The 21,148-nt window shown below is 41.5% G+C and overlaps 1 protein-coding gene across 2 annotated transcripts in view; it reads right to left on the bottom strand.

Moving 5' to 3' along the window:
• Positions 1-1,082: 1,082 nt before the first annotated feature.
• Kdm5b (lysine demethylase 5B) overlaps positions 1,083-21,148 on the bottom strand; it is an 82,451-nt gene continuing 62,385 nt past the window's right edge. For both annotated transcript variants that reach the window (XM_087193902.1, XM_087193903.1), the window contains exons 17-27: positions 20,525-20,675; positions 20,255-20,369; positions 19,501-19,856; positions 18,228-18,366; positions 13,778-13,957; positions 13,119-13,277; positions 10,495-10,980; positions 8,680-8,791; positions 7,724-7,878; positions 6,066-6,386; positions 1,083-5,533 (exon numbers count right to left, since the gene is read on the bottom strand). In XM_087193902.1, coding sequence (XP_087050028.1) covers positions 5,396-5,533; positions 6,066-6,386; positions 7,724-7,878; positions 8,680-8,791; positions 10,495-10,980; positions 13,119-13,277; positions 13,778-13,957; positions 18,228-18,366; positions 19,501-19,856; positions 20,255-20,369; positions 20,525-20,675 — 2,312 coding nt within the window. In that variant the 3' untranslated portion in view covers positions 1,083-5,395. The remainder of the gene's footprint in view (positions 5,534-6,065; positions 6,387-7,723; positions 7,879-8,679; positions 8,792-10,494; positions 10,981-13,118; positions 13,278-13,777; positions 13,958-18,227; positions 18,367-19,500; positions 19,857-20,254; positions 20,370-20,524; positions 20,676-21,148) is intronic.

Raw genomic sequence — 21,148 nt, forward strand, 5'->3', positions numbered from 1 at the left:
GAAACCTGTAAAAGTCCTGGACAAGGAATAAGCAAAATAAACAAGAGCAATAGGCTCTCCTTTAGAATAAAGTTCATGTTCACATCAGTCTCATTGGATTTCCAAGTCTACTTCTCCTTGCCCAAGGACAGGCTTGGGCAAGTTAATCTCTTCAGCTTTCACACCTGAAATAGGGCTCTTTGCTATTTACAGCCCAAAGGCTAATCCTAGGGAAATGACCATGAGAGATGATCGATTAGCATTGACAGAACACAATTTCAAGGGAGGCCGCCAGGCTAATCGATCAAGAAGTTCCAGGGCATTTTATTTCTTCTTTCTCTCCCCCTAGTGCTGAGGATGGAACCCAGGCTCTTGCTCAAGTTAGGTTAAATGGATTATAACTAAGCCTCAAGCCCAGCCCCTTGACCTCGTTTTTTAATAGGAGCTGTCTCCTGGGAATTCAAGAGTCCTGCCAAGCCCCGTAACGGAAAAGCAGCAGATAGCTCTTCACTTGGACTAACAAACTATCTCTACATTTCCCTTAGAATATGGTCATGGGGGCCAGGGATTTAGCTCAGTGGTAACGTGCCTGCCTCACAAGTGCAAGGTCCTGAATTCAATCCCTGGTATCAAAAAAAGAAAAAAAAAGAACTATGTTCGTGGTCTGGGACTACCGAGCACTTGTAGCCTGCTCAGGCTCTCAACCCCAAACTCAACTTTAGAGTTAGGAGGTTAATGAGTATGTATGTTTATGATTTATGTATGTTAAAATTAAATAAATGAGGCTGTGTGTTGTGGTACATGCCCGTAATCCCAGCTGCCAGGGGAGCTAAAGCAGGGATCATCCATCCCAGGAAACATAGTAAGACCTTGTCTCATAAAGTAAAAAAGTGAACTATTTTTCATCCTTTAACTTTTTGATTGTTAAAGCACCTGTCCCAATCATATGCAAAAGGGACTTTTTTTGTGTGTGTGCTCACACCAGTACTGTGCTCAGGAGAAAAAGGCCCGGCAGGTGCAGGCAGGTGCAGGCAGGAGGTGGTGGTTGAGTGCTCTCCTCAAATACTGGTCGGCCAATTTTGCCAGGAACTATGTTTGGCCCATTTTTAGTTTGAGCTAATAACTTGTTTTCAGGTAGGCAATTTTTGTTTTTGTTTTTGTTTTTTTTGTACCGGGGATCGAACTCGGGTCCTTCTGTTTGCAAGGCAGGCAGCAGAACCACTGAGCTAAATCCCCGGCCCTCAGGAAGGCAATTTTTAAAGGCCAATTTTAATTTCTCTATGCTCCCATGGAAGAGAAAGCAGGAAGAAAAGTTCTTTGGCCTCCACTCACCTGGAACAGATCAAATGACCTCACCATTCCATTTCTCCTCCATGTCTGTGGGTCACCCTGGAAATTAAAAACACCCCAACTCACCAGATCACAGCCCCTCATCCTTGTGTAATTAACCCAGAAGCAAAACAAGGAGCTGGATTATCTGTTCTCTTGGTGGCTGGCTTTAAATGTTCCATTTATACTGATGAAAATGTAAAGGCGCACCCCTATGTAAGCAGTACTTAGACATGAAAATTTGTTTACATAAATTGGCAAGTGAAATATACTTTACAAATTGATTCTTTGAACCTTAAAAATGGATTACAACAGTATTTTATACAGTTCTTTTGTTTAGGCAGGTTTCCAGTAACATTTCTATTACATGTTATGACACGTAAAAGAGCTCAGAGAAAGCTGAGCGGCTTGAGAGCCACGTGCAGGGGCCTGAGGACAGAGGGCCTTCAGAGTGAAGCTGTTGCATTGGTGCTTCATGGTTACGAACTGAGCAAGGACCCTGACCTGCAAATGGAGTTCAGAAAAGGCTGCCAGTGAGATCTTCACTGCCTTCCCTGGCTCTTCTTCCCAACAGGAAACGTTTTATCACAAGGGGACTCAGATTTCAGCAGCATATGGCAAGCAACCATTTTAATATAGGCTGATACCTCACACAGACTAGCTGATCTCTTACTGAATGACAGGCTCTGGCTCAATGCTTGGCAACAGGCAATAACTCTTAAAAGAACCTGCTATCCAATTCTACCTATAGTTACAGGTAGAAAGCACTGCAATCCATTTCAGTCCGTGTTATACGGTGAGAAACCCAGGTAGAATTGGGCCCAGAAAAATGCCCATGTGTAGTAACTACTAATCAATGCCTGCTCCAAGCCAGAAACAGCTCTTAATGGACTGCAAACATCCATCTTCTAACAGGCAGAAATACGACGCAGAAATCTGCTACAAAAGGCCTTCAGGGTACAACACTGACAGGCAGAAAGAGAAGCCAAGGTTTGGCCCCTTCTGGGTAGACTTCTGCTCCGTTCTCAAGCTGGCACCGATACTCCAAGAACTATGTGGCTTTTTAGGGTGACTGTAACAGCAAATTAGATGAATCTCAGAGACTCCTGCCAAAATAGACGATTCAAAGCCTCAAGATCTTTACATCTCAGTTTCCTCAGTTCTACCTAGCAGAACAAAGGGAAACTGAGGTTTGTACTGACTTCCACCACAAGCGGCATCTCTGCTTTAAGTTAATCTTGAGATAGAAAAACAAGCCCCACCTCCAGGAAGGCTGCAATGAATCTGGGGCTGAGAATGTAGTTCAGTGGTACAGTGCTTGCTCAGCATGAACAAGGCTGTGGGCTTGATCCCAACAAACCACCACAAAAAAATAGTTCTCTTTTTATAGTCACCCCAAGTTACACAATCTTTCTCCAGGACAGAGGCTCATACAACCAAGTGCTCTACTCTCTAAGAACCCCCCTAGAATCTGTTGTGGAAGCAACACCACTAGTCGCGCTATGCTGAGTGGGGAACCCACTCCCCTTCACCCTGTGGGGTTCAGCTCCCCAGACTCGCTGGTCACCTGCTGGCCCTCAGGCTCGGGCTCTACATCCCAGGGTCCTCCTGTCCCCACTCCAGGAGCTATGCAGGGAAACTCAAGTGACAATTCCTGTATGTTTCACCTTCCTTCCTTCCAAGGTCCTCTAGGGTCCAGGCCAGCTTCACGGCTAACACACAGAGAAACGCGGTTTTTAGACGACACAGGTCTGCAGTTGTGTTGGGTACGCAACAGAAGGTGGAAACTGGATGGCAAACGTATCTTGGTGTTCATGTGCAGTGTTTCACAGTGCACAAGGCAGGAGACACATTAGAACTGAAGAAAAAAACCCAGGCTTTGTCATTTACTAGCAGTGTAATCTCGGGCAATGACACTCCAGCAATAGCATGTGTGAAGAGTAGTTCTCACCTAGGCAGGGCTTGATCAAATACACATCTGCCTGCCTTTCCCCCTCTCTCAGACATACAGAGATGCTGCCTCATCAAGGCTGCTATCGTCAGGGATAGAGCACAACCTACAGGTGCAGAAGAATGAGCAGGGAGCGGTGGGGGGGGGGGGGGTGTTTACACGCAACAAGCGAGAGCTCTAAAGGCAAAGGCTTCATTTTAGCAGCAGTGCCTCCCTGACTTTCTTGCAGTGTCAGGAACGGTACCTAGGGCTTTGAATGCATTAGGCAAAAGCTCCACTATGAGCTATAATGCTAGCCTCAGAAGTGTCCCCTTAAAAGCTTATTTTCTCAGTTGAAGATGAGAACCGAGACAGTCAGTATCCTGTTCTCCTCTCAGGGGGTGGGGAAAGAATTCGGATACTAAAAAGGCCAACGTACTGTTATTCCAGATTGTGTACTGGAGACTATTCTTTCCTGTTGACCTCAGAACCTTGATCAGACAAGGACAAGACATCACAGCAACTGCAGGAAAACTGCAGACAACTAGGAGTCATTCTTAAAGAGATTTAATTATTTGAATTCCATAAAAGCGGACAGTACATTTAAATCTATGCTACAGCACAAACTGGTTTCTGTTGGTGGTGTTTCATTCAAGACCCACTTGTTCGACCCACCTTCGGGTTTATGGCTATAGGATGTGAGGAAAACAAACATCAGCAACAGAACAGGAAAAAAGAGTGTTCTGTTCACCAGGATGCCCTCTCCACTGCAGAACTGATCCCATTAAAAAGAAAAGGAAGGAAAATGGCTATGAGCTATCCACAACCAGTGACGATCCAGAAAGTTAGAGACAGACAGGAAAGGAGACCAGAAAAGCAGAGCTTGGGTGTTTAAAAGTTTTCCCTTGACTCATGCTAAACCTGACTCTCCATGAAGATGAATCTTCCTTTGATTTTCTTCCAACCTCTTAACCCTAAACCAACTTTCCCTGTCAAGTAAAATATAGTAAAGGTGTCATTTCCATAAGAAGGTCTAATCTGAGCAATGGAGTGATTCACCAACCTTCTCAGAGAGCCTATTTAGGAAGAGAATCGCTTTGGGGCAGGTTATAGTCTTCAAAAACTGAGAGGTTCTTTACTAATAGGGCCTAGAGTCATATGGGCCACCAAAAAGGGCAGGCTACAGAACGAGACTCCCCTCATGTTGTCTGCAGCCTGACGTTCACTGCTATTGCAGGTTGGGTAGACAGAAGCCAAAGCAAGCAAGCTCTTCTGGTTCTGCAAGCCCACAAGGTGGAGGGGCAGAAGAAGCTATAATCTAATGGTTCTAAATAACCAGCATTTAGTGTTATATTAGGACCAAGGATTTATTCCACAATATAAACTGCAACATTTGATACAAGCTACCAAAAAAGAGGGGAGGAAGGAATGGGCAGGGAGGAAGCCAAAATACAGCTGTGGCAATTACTTACAGAGCAGTCTCTTTTCTACATCACTAGTTCATCAGTGACACTAGAAACTAGACACCTGCGTTCTGTACATCAACCAATTGCTAAAGCACCAACACACTGTTCAGAAGTTTGTTTTGTTTTGTTTTAATTCCAGCCACTGAAACCAACATAGAAGTTATTGCTCAGATAAATAAACCTAGTCTACCAGAAAAAAAGAAAAGTAGATAAAGAAACAAACAAAAACCCCAAAAGTGAAAAACTTAAAATTCCCCAATATGGTAACAGAGTAAACAAGGGAAAGATTCCTCAATTGAGGATTTACTGGAACTTCTGGTGCCCCTTCTGGGCACGGAACTGAGTTGAACGGTAAATCCCAGACAGAGGTACAATTTTAATGCTGTACATGAAAAGGTGCAAGCTTCAATGCCTTCCAAGTTGGTGGAAACCCCTGCAAAAAACAGTCAGCATTTCAAACCTCAACAACCACAAACAGCTCTTAAGGAAAAAAATACAAAAAGTGTCAAAAATTTTTTTCATTGTTTTTTTCTTTTTTTCAAAGAGTTCTGGAAAAATGATCCCATAAGGAATAGAAATAGCACCATGTACAGGCTGGCTTGGACACCAGTCCTGTAGCTTTGCTGAGATTTGAGAAAATCATCTTGGTTGGAGTCTTGAATTACATTAAGTGGGGGTGTTTGTTTTGTTTTTACTTTCGGCTTGGTGCGTCCTTCCCAGTACAGCGCACACAGATGTAGTCTTCTTTCTCTGCCATCTCTGGAGAAACACCAACACAGACCTGATGAAACCACTGATTGCAGCTGCCATCACACTGGACCCAGTCCACCTGGTTACAAAGAGTAGGGAGATGGGGTGTTCAGAGGAAAACTGTGATTCAAACTTGGACAGGCCAGCCTCACGATATTCAGGCCGTTTGCCACTAACGGCCACTGTCCCACCACTGGGACCTCTGGCACAACAGCCAAGCCATATGAGCGTAGCTGGCTTACCAGCCAAAGCAACCAAGTCAAAGTCATTCTTCATGTCGTGACTGCTTTGGGTTAAGACAGTGCTGCCTTGCGACAGTAAGCAAAAGGGCATTACATCAGCATCCCTCCCACCTTCTTAGCGCCGGGACGGTGAAAGCTGGAGGAGCAAGAGAAGGAAAAAGGGAAGAACAAGAGTTTTCTTCAAGAAAAGGGAGGAGACCCAGGAACGATGTTAAGAGCAGAGATATCAGTGGGGGTAGGACTGAGCAATCCATTCAGATCAGCTCAAAGCAGACAAGCAGAAGAGAAAGACCCAGCGAGACGAGGTCTAGCTTACAGGGTTTCTGAGTTAAGGGAAAGAACGTCCTCTATGGCCCAAACTTCACTGACCTCATCTCCTTCTGGCTGCAGGCAGCTCACAGCTGGACAGATGGCATCTTCATCCTCAGAGTCCTCCTGCTCAGAATAGGATGTGTCTGAGGGCAGGGAATGAGTTTCAGCAGAGCGGACTAACTCATAGCTACGCTCCCTCTCTAACTTGAAATTGTTTATGTCCTTGGGGAGGCTCAGTTTTATTTTCTTCTTTTTGGGGGTCCGCATTTTCTTGACTCGATCCCACCGCTCATTGGAGAGGCCTTCTCTGTCCAGGCGTCTCTTCAGTTTCCTCTCAAGACTGTTGATTCCATCTCGCTTTCCCCGGCAGCAGTCACTCTGGATAGAAGATGAGCAAATTAAATTTCAACCTACATTTTCCCCACTACTAAAAACTAGTGAGCTAAAGCAAATGTGTGAAGGAGAAACCAGATGACTCTGTAGGGCACACTGAACTGCATCCGAACCACTATGACCACCCCCTCCAAGTCCTACAGGACACAGTTTGAACTGAACCTCCTTCCTTCCTCACTGAGCTACCAAAAAACAATGGAAAAAGGAAAGGAAAGATATATGATTGCTTTCCAATTAGCCAGCCAGCATCAGGAGATGAAAGGTGCCAAAGACACTTCTTTTTGCCATATCCATATGACTGGCTATTCCAGAGTTTCTGTCTATCCTTTGATTTATGGGCTCCTAATTGAGGATATACATTCCCACTTCTTATAGACTAAAGTACATTAACTGAACATAATCAATAATGGAGCTAAAATATCGGGTATTGTAATGAAAAACAAAATTCTTGGGCCGGGGATTTAGCTCAGTAGTTCCAGCGCCTGCCTCGTAAGCGCAAGGTCCTGAGTTTGATCCCCAGTACCAAAAAAAAAAAAAATTAAAACAAAATTCTAAAATGCCAGTTATAGGCCCTCATGCTATCTTTCGTAAGATTCTTTCCAAATGTGGCTTCAGTGTTCCTGGTAGATTTCAAGCCTCAGGGGCCTTCAATGACCGGTCATTTGGTTCCCTAGAAGGAATCAGTAGCAATAGCTTTAACTCTGCTAAGACATAGGATGTTATGTTACAAGATATTCTTCAAGTAAGTGAGCATTCAAGATGGGCATCCTCAATTCTCACATCAGCTATCTCATTAAGTCTGGAGGACTAACAAAAAGCATGTTCAAGGGCTGGGGATTTAGCTCAATGGCAGTTTGCCTGCCTGGCAAGCACAAGGTCCTCAGTTCAATCCCTGGTCCCACAAAAAAAAAAAAAAAAAAAAGTCCAAGGCTGACTCTAGAAATAGACTTCTGAAATAACAAAAGGTCCTCCAAAACTGTAATTACGTTTTTATCACGACAGTGTTTCTCTTACAGGGCAAAAATAATCCAACTTCTCATTATTATGGGAATGATGCAACACACCCCTTTCTAAAAGGAAAAAAAAATTCCCACAGCGACTTGAAATGACACAAGCCCAGGACATGAGCCTAGGATGCAGTAGTGGACATCCAGTGCCTATCTTCTCACCAGCAGCCTTGAGAACAGAGGTGTGAAGTAGTCAACTTGCATCCTTTTGCAGATCAAGATACCATCTCCGTCACAGAGTTACTTAGATGGAATAATGCTGAAAAGTACAACACCACTGCAGACTGCTTCCTGGATGCCCCTTAAGCCACTCACCTTCTCACTGCTGGGTCTAACTGGTGAGCTTCGGTCAGTTTGCTGAACAGGGCTTGGCTTTGCAAGGAGAGTCTGGTAAAGTTCCTGAATTTCAGGAAGGGATACCTGGAGCAACTGGGCTTCCATCAACAGTTCATTCACTTCCGGACTGATGCCTGTTCAAGACCAGACCCAATCAAAATGATGACAAATGCTTCACATATGCACATTTAGGCCTGGGAGACACACAGAAAGGCTGCCCCTCATTCCCTTCCCAACCTCTCCTTAAAATGCATTCAGTTCACATGGGCTCACTTAACCTGCCTTGAGGCACAATACAAGAGTACAAACTAGATTCCCCAAGACTTCTGCTTCCTAGGAAGTATTAACCACACTTGAATCCCCTCCTGGCTTATTTCTAACGCACAAGGGATACCACAGGACCTCTGTCTGCCTTGACGGCTTATCCTAGAAAAACTGAAGTGAGTGGTAGCTCACAGCACAATGGAATGAGTGGATCAAGGAGCTCTGACCACAGGACTAGATACACTCAGAAGCTGTGACTAAGGATCAGTTCCTCCAGAGGAACTCATGGGGTAGTCACTTACAAATAAGAAAAATGAAAGTAGGTTTTAACTGTAGATTATCTCTAAGATCTTCCAAAGGTCTCTTTTAAGTAATGAAGAAACAAGGGAGCCCATGTCTCACGAAATACTTGGTGTTTATTTATTCCTTGGCATGAGATTAGCCCTTTCATCCCTAAAAATGATGACAATATCTTCCTTTTTGGTTTCCTTTGCAGTTAGAAACATTCAAATATGAGCCTTCTATTACCTAGCAAAGGCACAGTAACCTGTATCCTTCATTTAAAGGTAAAGCTCTTTACATTACCTGATCATATGTAACAAGGACCTAGGTATAAGATGACCTGTTGATAAAGAGCCCTCAAAATAGTAATAATAATAAAAAATACAAACCGTGGAGGAGGATACAACTCTGTCCAGTAGAAAAGGGGGAGTGTAAATATGAGGTGCGGTTGTCCCAGTCATCAGGCAAAGAAAAGGATGTTGTGCCAGGAGGTTGAGATACCTAATAGAAGAAAAACATTTTACACAACAATGCCTTTTCAGGATTAAAACTACTCTCACCAGGCCAATGAACATAGTCTGGGCTATCACAAACACAATGAGAAAAAACAAGACTTAATTTTCCTAAAATGAAAAGATTCCCCTAGCATCTCAGAACTGACCAATCAAGTCGTATCTTCCAGGGAAAAAAGCCTTTAATCTTCTTGATAGAGGCAGACTGGTTGTGGGGAGGTGAAAACTGCTAATAGGCCATTTTCTTTGTTGAAAACAGATCCTACAAACTTTTTTGTTTTGTTTTTGGTAACAGGGATGGAACTCGGGACCTTTTGCTTTCCGGTCAGGCACCAGAACCACTGAGCTAAATCCCCGGCCCGATCCTACAAACTTTTTTTTTTGGTACTGGGGATCAGAACTCAGGTCCTTGCACTTGTGGGGCAGTCGGCAGAACCACGGAGCTAAATCCCTGGCCCCCGATCCGACAAACTTTTAATGCTCATGTAATTCTCTGTATTGAAGATTAGAACGCAATGAACACAGGTGTGTACCTCTGAGTAAACCAAACTAGTCAGAAATCATTTACATGTGCCTGCCTACCTCCCCTGGTGTTTTATTTAAGGAAGCAGCCAGACATTCCTTTGGCCATGAATTAGTAAAGAACAGCGACTCCATGGCAGCCTACACAGTCTATATAGCAAATATCTAACTGGTCACCTACTGTGTGCCAGGCACTGCATTTCAGAAGTTGCAAAGGGAGGGAGGGAGAAAGGGAGGGAGACAATAATGATAAGGACATTCCTAACCTGCTAAACAGTTAACTTATATGTCTGTGTTTGTATGGCACAAGAACAGTTACTATCTACAACAGAGAAATATATACTGGATTTGAATGCTAAGTTGCCTTTATAAAGACTGAATATTGCTGTTCTGACTGTGTGTTCCTAATATCTTTACTCTCCTTTCTGGCAGCCATCTATGGAGGAAGATAGCAAACAACCCACCTATCCCAGTGATGGTGAGAAATTGCTTTGGGGAGAAAGACTATATAAAGCCAGACTGGTGGCACACGCCTGTAATTCCAGCACTCAGGAGGCTGAGGCAGGAAGATCACTGAGTTGGAGGCCAGCTTGGACTATAGAGTTTGAGTTGAAGGCCAGCCTGAACTACATAGTGAGACCTTGTGTCAAAGGAAAAGAAAAAATAGCTAGCTAGCTAGAGTACATGTGGTATGAACCCTATACCCCTTTCTCTGATGAAACAACACAGCACTTTAACACTTCCAAAAACTATTCTTTTTCAAAAGCTAGAAAGAACTGAAGGTAGGAAACTTTCCCTTTCTACTCAGTGACTTTCATGTAAGCAGGGGAAAAAATTTTTTATCAAGCAAAAATTTAAAATACATATATAAGCAAGTTATATATCTACCTATGGGTTAACAGACAAATAACGGAAAACTTATTAGAACATACAACAAGGTGAATATGTGCTGTGGAGAAAGAGTGCCTGAGAACAGCTGACTATCAGGAGCAGAGGGAACAGAGGATGCAGCAGAAGTGCACAGACTTGGAGTGGGAAGTCTCAGCTTCAGGGAGCGCTAGTAACAGTGAAGGGATTTTCAAGGACACAGCAACACCAAAGCTACAGGACCAGGAAAAAAAAAAGCACACAGCTCTACTGAGTCCAGCAACCTGAAGAGTCCCAGCTCACCTTGCCTGTCTCTGACACCTGTCCCGCAGAGGCTTGCCATCTGCTGGATAACAGTCCTGAGCCCACTCGCTCTTGCACAAATTTTAGATTCCCTGATGAAAGCAGTTGCTGGGCTCTGTGTTGCCAGTTCACGGTTCTCTCAATCATATACCGAAGTGCATCTCCCTCAGGAAGGCGAACTCGGATGCGCTGCAGGGAGGCCAGCAGGGGCAGAATTTTCTCTAAGGGAGGTTTCTCTGACCTTCGACAATGGGGACAAAGCCAGATTCGGGGACTTTGTGAAGTACTGGGTACTGCCACACAACTAGTGTGGAAAGCATCCCTGCAGAGTTCACACTGAATCATAGGGGTTGCTGGGGCCTTCTGACATAGGCAGACTTTCAACTCCACATCTTGGACAGGTGACAGCAATTTCCCTTCATTGGCGACTCTGAGAGATTGCAAGGCTTCCATTTCTCTTAGGCGAGCTTCCCCAAGAGTTGCCATCTGAAACGAAGTTAACAAACAAGGATGTTGGCATAGAAAACTCAAGGCCGTAATGGTTAAAAGCATGGGCTCCAGAGTAAGTTATCTGTATTCGAATCCTGCCTTTACCTTACACTAAGCTGTGTGACCTACGGCAACATATCTGCCGTGGCCAAATTTCCTGTGTGTATAAAATGAAGATGATTAATAGTGTGCACCTTGCAGTGCTGTTATGACAAGTAAGATGTAAGACAGAACACTCGACATGATGCACAGTAAACACTGTAGGCTTTACTTCACATACATCATTTAGTCTGGCTTCCTTATGTATTTATCTCCAAGAAAATTTACTTCTCTTGAAACGTACAGGTACTTTATACTCTGTGTGTACTAATTTGAGGCTCTCCCAATTGTTTTCAGTTGTTAGCTTTTGTATTCTTCTAGAAAGATACCTGAGATAGAAAGTCTCCTACCACACCCACTACACAGTAGTATTTTATGTTTCTCATTTCCTGCTCATCAACACTAAGGTCTTCTGTGTGCACATACAGATGGTGAAACTAGATTGGATGTCTTTTTACAGAAGTTGCAGTGTACTCATGAATAGACTTACTCTTTATTAAAGACGGCCACGTCCCAGGAAAGTGCTGAGGTTCAGCCTGTATGACTGACTTGAAAATATCAACTTCAGTCATAAGCAGAAGTGATACTGAACATAATTCTAAACACCTTGTACAAGCTGTCCATAAATGGAAGGTTTTGTTATTGTAGATACTAGGGATTGAACCCTGGGACACTCTTATCAATGAGCTATATCCCTAGCCCCCTTTTATTTTTTGAGACAGGGTTTTGCTATGTAGCCCAGGCTGGCCTTGAACTTGTAATCCTCTTGTTAGATGCCTCTGTAAAAAACTGTACCATTAAAGCTCTCCTCTATAATTTCACTGAAAGAGAACAAATACATAGGGAGAAAAGGACAAACTTGTTTAACACTGGGCTTTCTTCCCCAGAAACAAAGCTATAGGCTGTAGGACCTGTTCCATTTTCCCAATTCTATTCCCAAGTACTCAAGATACTAACATCACAATTAAAACATTTCCAATTATCACGTTCTCTCACTTTCTGATCCATCGTTATTTATAGATGAGGCACCTTGAGTTGCAAGGCCAGAATGAGACTCCATTTTCTCTTTTTGGATTGAGGAAGAAAATGTATGAATGAGGTATACAGGAAAAAACAGTAAGATCTAAAAGTAATTCAGAGAACAAACCATTGGTATATTAAGATAAAAACCTACTTATTTTTATACATGAATGTTAAACATTAACTAGACATCACCTCATCTTCTTGAAAATATCTTGACTCAAAAGAATGTATTGGCCAGGGATTTTTCAGTGGTTCTGCTGCCTGCCTCGCAAGCGCAAGGACGGACCTGAGTTCGATTCCGGTATACCCGCCCCGTAAAAAAAGTTTATTAAGGCCAGGCATGGTGGTACATGCCTGTAATCCCAGCATTTGGGAAACTGAGGCAAGAGGATCACCGTGAGTTCAATGTCACCCTGGACTACATAGTGAATTCAAGGCCAGCCAGAAATACAAAGGGAGACCATCTCAAAAAAAACCAAGTGTTGGGCCGGGGATTTAGCTCAGTGGTTTTGCCGCCTGCTGCGCAAGCGCAAGGACCCAAGTTTGATCCCTGGTACCAAACAAACAAACAAACAAACAAACCAAGTGTTTCTTAAATGCAGGTCAGACTTGAGTAGGTATCCAAACTTCCAATGTTTCTTTCAGTGGTGCTAGAACTCAAATCTAGGACCTCATGCATGCTACGCAGGAACTCTGCGACTGAACTACATCCTTTACACTTAAATGTACTTCCTATTTTAACTTGGCATTGCAGTTTCACATATATGTTAGCCTTAATAGCCTTTTCCAGAATTTATGGATCAATCCACAAGCATTCTTTCCGAGACTGTAAGATTTAAGACTGAGTGTCCTACTCTAAATCTTATACATGTTCAGGGATATTTTTATTTTTAGTAAAACTGAGCACTTTTTCAAGTTATTCTACTTGCCTTATCAATATTCCTGTACACCTGAAACATTTAGAAATTATCCTCAACAACAGAGAAAGGAGAAGAAAAAACCCTACTACGCACAGCTGAAGCAGTTTCTTTGCTTTCAGTTAAAGCCCTTTCGAGGTCACTCAGAGTCTCTAGTTTGGTGCTTTTCTTCTTCCCACTTGGCAAAGGCTCCTTTAACTTTCTCTGTTTCCTTTTCAATCCCAAAAGGCCAATATCACATCGAGGACACAGCACCTAATGTGGGATAAATCACAACCACAGATAAAATGGATTTCAGATAAAGCAAAAGAAAAGACTATGACAGAAAAAGAAAGAAGGAAAGCAGGCTTGCTCAAAAACGACTTTGATTTCAGATTCAATCAAATAAGTAAAAATGCACAATACACCAACTGAATCCGCAGATATGCATGAGATCAGTTTAAAGAAAACACTTTATGAAAGAGAAGTGAAATCATCATGTGCCAAGATTACTATATTCAGGTACTGAAGCATGGCTAAGTTTAAGAGACCAATTTCTACAGAGAAGGACTTTACCCAAAAGGAAAAAGGTTCTTTAGGCACGGAATCTACGCTAAATGTATCCAGAAAACATTTAAGGGTTGCTAAAAACAACTCACAGAACACAGATCCATCTTTGGATCTGAACACACATGTCACTTTTGTGTGTGACAGCTTGCATGTTTTACCAAGCTAGGAGAACTAGGTTCTTGCAGATGAGCTGGTTGCAAACTTACCTCTAAGAGAGAATACGGAGAATTCTCAGTCAAGAATGTATTAGCAGCACATTCTTTCCAAGCTTGAACCTCAGCTACTAGTGATTCCAGTCTTGGCAAAGAATTCAGATGTACCGGGATAGATCGGCCTCTTGTAACAAGTTCTATGAGTGTATCTAATACCGGTACACGTCCTCCAGCCTAATAAATTAAGAAAAATTACAGCAATTTAGAACAACAAAAAATACTAATATATAAAAAACAGGAAACAAACAATTCAGACTGGCCCATGATCAATGGAACAATTCAGATTCCTTCATGACCTCAACATGTTAAATCCACAGTTGTTGACAAACCCTGGCAACTGGCCAGTGATGGTAGGGGTAGGAGCACCATTTGTTTTTTTCACTTAACAAATAACCAGAGAACCTAGTTTGTATTAGGCCCCAAAGAATACAAATATTGGCATGACACACACTGTGGTCCCTTTGCTCAGTATATTCTTCTAAATTGACATCACATTGTTCCCTATAGATAGTCTAGGAAAAATTCAAAGGAAAGAAAAATTTATACTGACTTACATTTTTTATAACTTTATTATCATTCACTAAACACACACATATACAAAAATTAAAATTATTCAAAGAAAAGCAATGCAAGGGGAAAAACTATAATAATATTCAAATATAACTGAACTCAACCAAAGCAAAACTAAAAAATACTTAAAACATTTTTCCATATAATTAAAAAAAAACATCTCAAGCATAACAAGACATCAAAGGATGTGATTTGTTTTAGAAAGATTTTCAAAACTAATATTGAACAAATACTGGTCTGAAAAATCAAAATCTACTTAGCTAGTAGACTCCACATAGGCTAAATTTTTTTAAATTTAAATTTCAGGGCCAGGGATTTAGCTCAGTGGTTTTGCCGTCTGCTACGCAAGTGCAAGGGCCCGAGTTCGATCCCAGGTACAAAAAAAAAAAAAAAAAAATTCAATACAGTCATGTGACACGTGATGGAAATATAATCTGAGAAATATGTTATTAGGCAATTTTGGGCCAGGGATTAAGCTCAGTGGTTCCACTGCCTGCCTCGCAAGCGCAAGGTCCCGAGTTCGTTCCCTGGTACAAAAACAAAAAATGTTATTAGGCAATTTCATTCATGTGTATCGCAAAGTACCGCACAGAGTGCCAACTTCTGAGTGCATACTGAGAAGGTATACGTCAATCACCTGTGATGGCCCCTTGATATTATCCAAATTTCGCAGTTAAAACATGAGATACCTGAGGCTACCACTGGCATAGCAGCACACTGTTTTAGGGTAAACTCTTTTATATAAGTAGGATTATGCTCTAAAGGATGAAAAGCAAAGCATGTTATGATAAGTACCTAACACAGTAACAGTCATTTATCACACTATCAAGTACTGTGTACTGTACATAGTTGTATGTGCTTCTTCTGGAAACGCACCCTTCTCTCCTTTGATCTCAGTGACTCTTCCTTCCCAACCTAGTGATGAGCTCCAGCCTAGTCTCTATCTACATCTCTTCCTATAATTTTAAACACAATTTATATATGGATTCTTTCCAGATTCAAGCCTGTAACTCTGATCTCTCCCCTTCCCCTCCTGCCTAACCCTTTGAACCTTTTCTTCTTATTTCACATTATCAACCACCAACAGAGCTAAGAGACAACCTACAATGTGGGAAAAAATTTTCAGCAGCTGTAGACAAAGGATTACTGTCTAGAATCTATAAAGAACTGAAAAAAAAAAAAATCAGACCCCCCCCCCAAATTCAAAGACCCAATTCAAAAATGGGCATCTGAAATGAACAAACATTTCTCAAAGAAGTAAAAGCAGCAAATAAATACAGGAAAAAATGTTCAACATCACTGGTCATTCGAGAGATGCAGATGAAAACAACACTGAGATTCCACCTCACCCCACAAAGAATGGCTATCAAGAAATCATCCAATAACAAATGGTGTCGGGGGTGCGGGAAGAAAGGAACCCTTCTCCATTGTTGGTGGGAGTGCAGACTGGTGCAACCACTGTGGAAATCCGTATGGAGATACCTCAAAGAACTAGGCTTAGAGGTCCCATTTGAACCAGCTATCCCCCTGCTGGGTATCTTCCCAAAAGAATTAAAAGAATCATACCACAGCGATATATGTGCACCCACGTTTGTAGCAGCACAGTTTGTAATTGCTAAAGCTTGGAAACAGCCCAAGTGCCCATCAACTGGAAACTGGATAAAGAAGATGTGGTTTTTTTATAAAATGGAGTACTACTCAGCCATAAAGAACAAGAAATTAGAGACATTTATAGCTAAATGGATGCATACTGAGGCCATCCTCTTAAGTGAAATAAATAGGACACACATGTGTAAATACCGAACAGTTTCTCTAGTGTGAGAAACTGAAAGTGTAAATAAGGATTAAAATGATTAAAACGAATAACTGATAATTTAACTTACATTTTAAAAAGCAGCAAAAGAATACTTTATTCTAATCCACTCACCAACCATGAATTACCATTACTCAGTATAAATTATACATAAAACTAAAATATGAGTTGAGAAAGCCCAGTTCTTAAACTTTAGCATGTACAGGAATTATCTGGAAAGCTTGTTTAAACACAAGCTTCTTGAGTCCCATCCTCAGATAATCGGATTCAGTAGGTCAGAGAGGGTCCATAGATTTGCATTTCTAACAAGTCCCCAGGTGATGCTGCTGCTGCTAATCGTGCTGGTACAGGATACTTAAAAGTAGAAAAATACTAGGTAACGTTTAAAAATAATCCTGGGTAACATTTTAAAATAAATAATCCAGTAAATATGAAGTTGGTTCCTGTTAGTTACATTTATTTGTCCTTAAATATGATGAAAGAAAAACTTAAAGGCTTTTTTTTTTAGCAGTACCAGGGATCGAACCTTATGCTTGAGAGGCAGGTGTGGTGCCACTGAGCTAAATCTCCAGCCCACTAGGCTACTTTTTCAGCAATAGAGCAAAACTTACTTTTTGCCTTAAGAGCACTGATGTAAGACAAATGAAAGGACTAAATCTACCCAAAAGCACGCATCCCTTTGCTTTCTGACTGTATGGGCTACCAACGTTTTTCTCCTTACTGCAATGATCTCACCTTGTGACTGCTACCAATCACTGAGTGAAAATAAGGACTGTAACTAAAACTAATTACTAGAGTACCAACAATCACTGACAAAAGGCTGCAACTAAAATGCCCATTAACGAAGTCTACATGCATAGTAAAAACTTTTCTTTGCATTTCTTTGGCTTGCTAGGGTCACCCTTTAATTATATAATCTCCTCAATCTTTCCCTATTTGCTAGATGTCCAAATATATATATATATATAGTTTTTTTGGTACCGGGGATCGAACTCGGGACCTTGCGCTTGCGAGGTAGGTGGCGGAACCACTGAGCTAAATCCCTGGCCCCAAATGTTTTGTTATAAACACTTGTCTACAACAGTCCTGTTTGGTGTTTCTTGCTAGCAAGTGGCTAATTAGCACCACTTAAATGTACACAAATATTCAGAAAAGCAGATTAGTATTTTATTCTAGAATCTAAAGGATTCAACAAAACAAAACTGTATAAGCCAGTAACACCTATTGGTTTACAATGATTAGAGGTAAAGGAAGATACTTTTTTTCCCACCAACCACTTTTCAAATTAAGTTATCCAGCTAAGAACTGGCTAAATCATAGAAGGCATTTTTTTCTGTACCTTAATTATGCTATAAGTGAACAGTTTTCCTTAAAGTTATATGTAAGTCAAATAAATATAACATCTAGCAAAAGGCCACAAAATATTTGAAGATAATTACTTTGGATAATTTTTTTGTACCGACCCCTCCCACGCCCCTTTTGGTACCAGAGATCGAAGTCGGGTCCTTGCGCTTGCGCAGCAGGTGGCGAAACCACTGAGCTAAATCCCTGGCCCCTGGGCCCCTTTTTTTAATATGGTTGACAGGGTACTTTTAAGTCATGACTTGAAAAAATTCCAGGTACTAGGGGCCTACTTTGGCCATGTTACAATATAACCAGACTGACTGACTCACTCTACTATTCCGGATTATCTGTGCTCCAATGCTTTTGACAAGCCAGTAATAGGTAACCATACCTATTAACAAAGAGTTACACCTACACCTTCTCTCTCAACTGCCTTTTTAGCTTTTTTCCCTTTAATTGTAACCATGTACGTAAGTTTCATACAAAGGACTCCCTAGTATTCAGAAAAAGTTGGTTGAATGCCTTAATTATCTTAGTCAACTTGCCAGGTAATAGCTGGTAAGCACAACCAAAAAGGCCTGATAGAATACTCTGGTCAACTCCAAACATACTGAATCTGTGCACCGAGATCAGATCCAAATATCCTTTACAAACTTTTTAATTACTGTATTGCTCTTCAGAAACTGACTGATACATTCAGGACTTTCTTTAACCAACCTGCAAGGCCTCCACATCCTGAAGCCAGTCTCTGGCTCTCTGCACTGAATCTTTCAAGGCTGCACCATTGGGCAGATACGCAGGGATCTCCTCAATCTCCTTTACTGCTGTAGCAAGGCTGCTCAACGAATGTCGTGGTCTATAAAAATGAAACACAAGGGTTTCTTGGCATTTTATATGATGGTTCACTTCTCATATGATTTTAACAAAAAGACTAGAAAAATCACTGCAGAATAAATTCAGTAGACCAAATGGCACTCAACTATCAAAATAACTAGATTCAAATAAGATTTAGGAGCAAATAAGAGAGCAAATGACTCAGTGAAGTATTTAAGATCTACTTGCTCCTGATTTTATGATGGCATAAGCTCAAAGTTTGGTTTACAGAGGTAAACTAAATTACTGATCAATAATTTCTTCTATGTAAAACTAGATACAGTGTCAAAACTCATGTATATACATATAGTTTCACTAAAAAAATTAAAAGAACAATGCCCAGAATTTCTGCAACCTCTCTGCTCAACGACCACTATTTTAGGATTACAAATGAACATCTATATATAACCCAGTACTTTTGTGCTTTATGCTGTCATCTGGACCAATTAAGATCTGTCACCAGAAACCAGGATTAAAAAAGGGTTTTGTCGGGCCAGGGATGTAGTTCAGTGGTGACACACCTGCCTTGCAAGCACAAGGTCCTGAGTTCGATCCCCGGTACGGGGGAAAAAAAGAAAAGATTTCGTTCTCTCCTCTGCCTCAGATGGCTAGCCTACATCCAATCTAATCTCTCAAAGAGATAAAGTATTCTGATTTGCTAATCAAGAGCACAAATGTACAGCCCTGTTTCTGCTGAAAATCTGCATTATCTTCATTTTACAGAACTGTACATGTTATGTTAACTCTGAGACATCACTCTTTAAGGCTTAGAATCTCATTTATTAACTGTGGTTTTAAACAGTTCCATATATTTGTAAACTTTCTTCTCCTAAAGATAATAAATATCACTGGGGTCTAGGGAAATTTCATTAAACCATTATCTGTAGAAAAGGCATGGCCATTTGAATCATTCATTTCAGAGTCAGTAAAAGAAGAAAAATATTAAATGTTTTTACCCACAATCCAAAGCAGACCCAAATTATCTTGGCTATTCATGCATGTATTCCATAGGCACAACTGGAGTGACTGGACACTTCTAAATCACTGTGCTCTATGCTCTAACACAGAACTCTTGTCCAATTGCCCCAAGAGAAAGATGCGAAGTTTGCTTTTGTACCTGGCCTTGAGAAGACTCTTGGCTTTGTCATCCCAGTGCTCTGACACTGTAAGCAGTTCTTGCAGCCGGGCCATGGCTTTCTCCACCGCTGAGTATGGAGCGAGCCCTACCCCAAGGTCTATGAGACGTCTCATATCATCTAAAGTAAGGGAGCTGGGGTCCAGGCAAGCTTGCTGCACCTCTTCCAGCCAACGGGCCTGCTCCAGACGAGTTCGCATCTCAGCAAGCTGTGGAAGTTCAACATCAAATTCAAAGCTGATGTCTAGCAAGTCCTGCAGCTCAGCAGCACTAGGCATTTCGTCAGAGAGTAGTTTCTGGCTATGCTGCTGGAAATCTTCCACACGATTCAAGAGATCCTAAAGGAAAACAAACAAACAAAAAAGGTAACGCATAGCCCAAATTACAGCTAATTTACAAGAGACTAATAATAAAGTAAAAATTTCCAACTTTCCTATGTTGGCCTATTATAAACTCTTTATACACTCACAACCCAATGTTAAAAAAACTTCTGGGAAGGGCCGGGGATGCAGCTCAGTGGGACTGCGCCTGCCTGGCAAGCGCAAGGTCCTGAGTTTGATCCCCAGTACCACAAAAGAAAATAATAATAATAATAATAATTTACCAAAAAACAAAACCAAAAAAAACCTTCTGGAAATAAATTAGTAACTAAAGAAGAGTACTCAATAATGTCAATTTAGTTTATTTACAAAATATAGGATCATCAAAGTACTCCCACATATCTTGCTATGGTTACCTTTAGCAATGGTGTTTGACTGAGGACACAAGGAAGAGCATACAACTGTGTCACAAACTGTCGGAGTTCGTTCACTGTCAACTGATTTTGGGATTTTCCTCCACCAGATCGGTATCTGTAAAAGAAGGACCCAAAGAAGCTATGATATCATACATGTTCACCACTCACAGGTTGCAGTATCACAGGATTCCACAGCAGAAAGAAAATCCAACCACAACAGGTTTCCAAGTGTAGCTGCCAAAGAGCCCAGACTCAGTCAGAAGTACACACCTCGTCTGTCTTTTGCCATTAAGCAACTGCTGGGCAACAGAGGCACACTTCTCTGCATCCTGTGTGACTAAGCGAAGGTGACGTAAAAGATCATTGTCTGGGAATTTCTTCATTTCCGATTCTTCAATTAAAGCCTTGAAATTAATAAGGCCTAGGAATAAAGAAAAAAGTCACCTTTTGTGTGATCATTGTTTACTATTACTGTTATACAAGTGAGAACAGAAGACCGCAACCTCCTATCTATACACATAACAAAAACTATGGCAATGTTTAAATCATTAATAAATTTGTTCAACTGATTTTGGGGGAGGGAATGGCTGGGCAAGAAGTTTTTAAAACAAATGCCCAGCTGGGGATGGTGGAACATGCCTGTCATCCCAGCACTCGGGAGGCTAAGGCAGGATGATCGCCAAGAGTTTGAGCATAGCCTGGGCTACATGGTGAGTTCAAGGTCAGCCTGAACTACACAGCAAGGCCCTGTCTAATAAGAAAAAAAGCCCAGTGCTGGTTTTCAGTATGGAAATGTTAAGGCTTGATGGGCTTAAGATACACAAAAAAGAGAAAGCAATTTATAAAATCAAATAGAGATCTTATTGGGGCTTGGCCCAATTCTTCCTCCCTCAA

This window comes from Heterocephalus glaber, unplaced genomic scaffold, assembly GCF_053883595.1.
Source record: "Heterocephalus glaber isolate CG9 unplaced genomic scaffold, H.glaber_assembly_v1.0 deba00001600, whole genome shotgun sequence".
Taxonomy (NCBI): Eukaryota; Metazoa; Chordata; class Mammalia; order Rodentia; family Bathyergidae; genus Heterocephalus; species Heterocephalus glaber.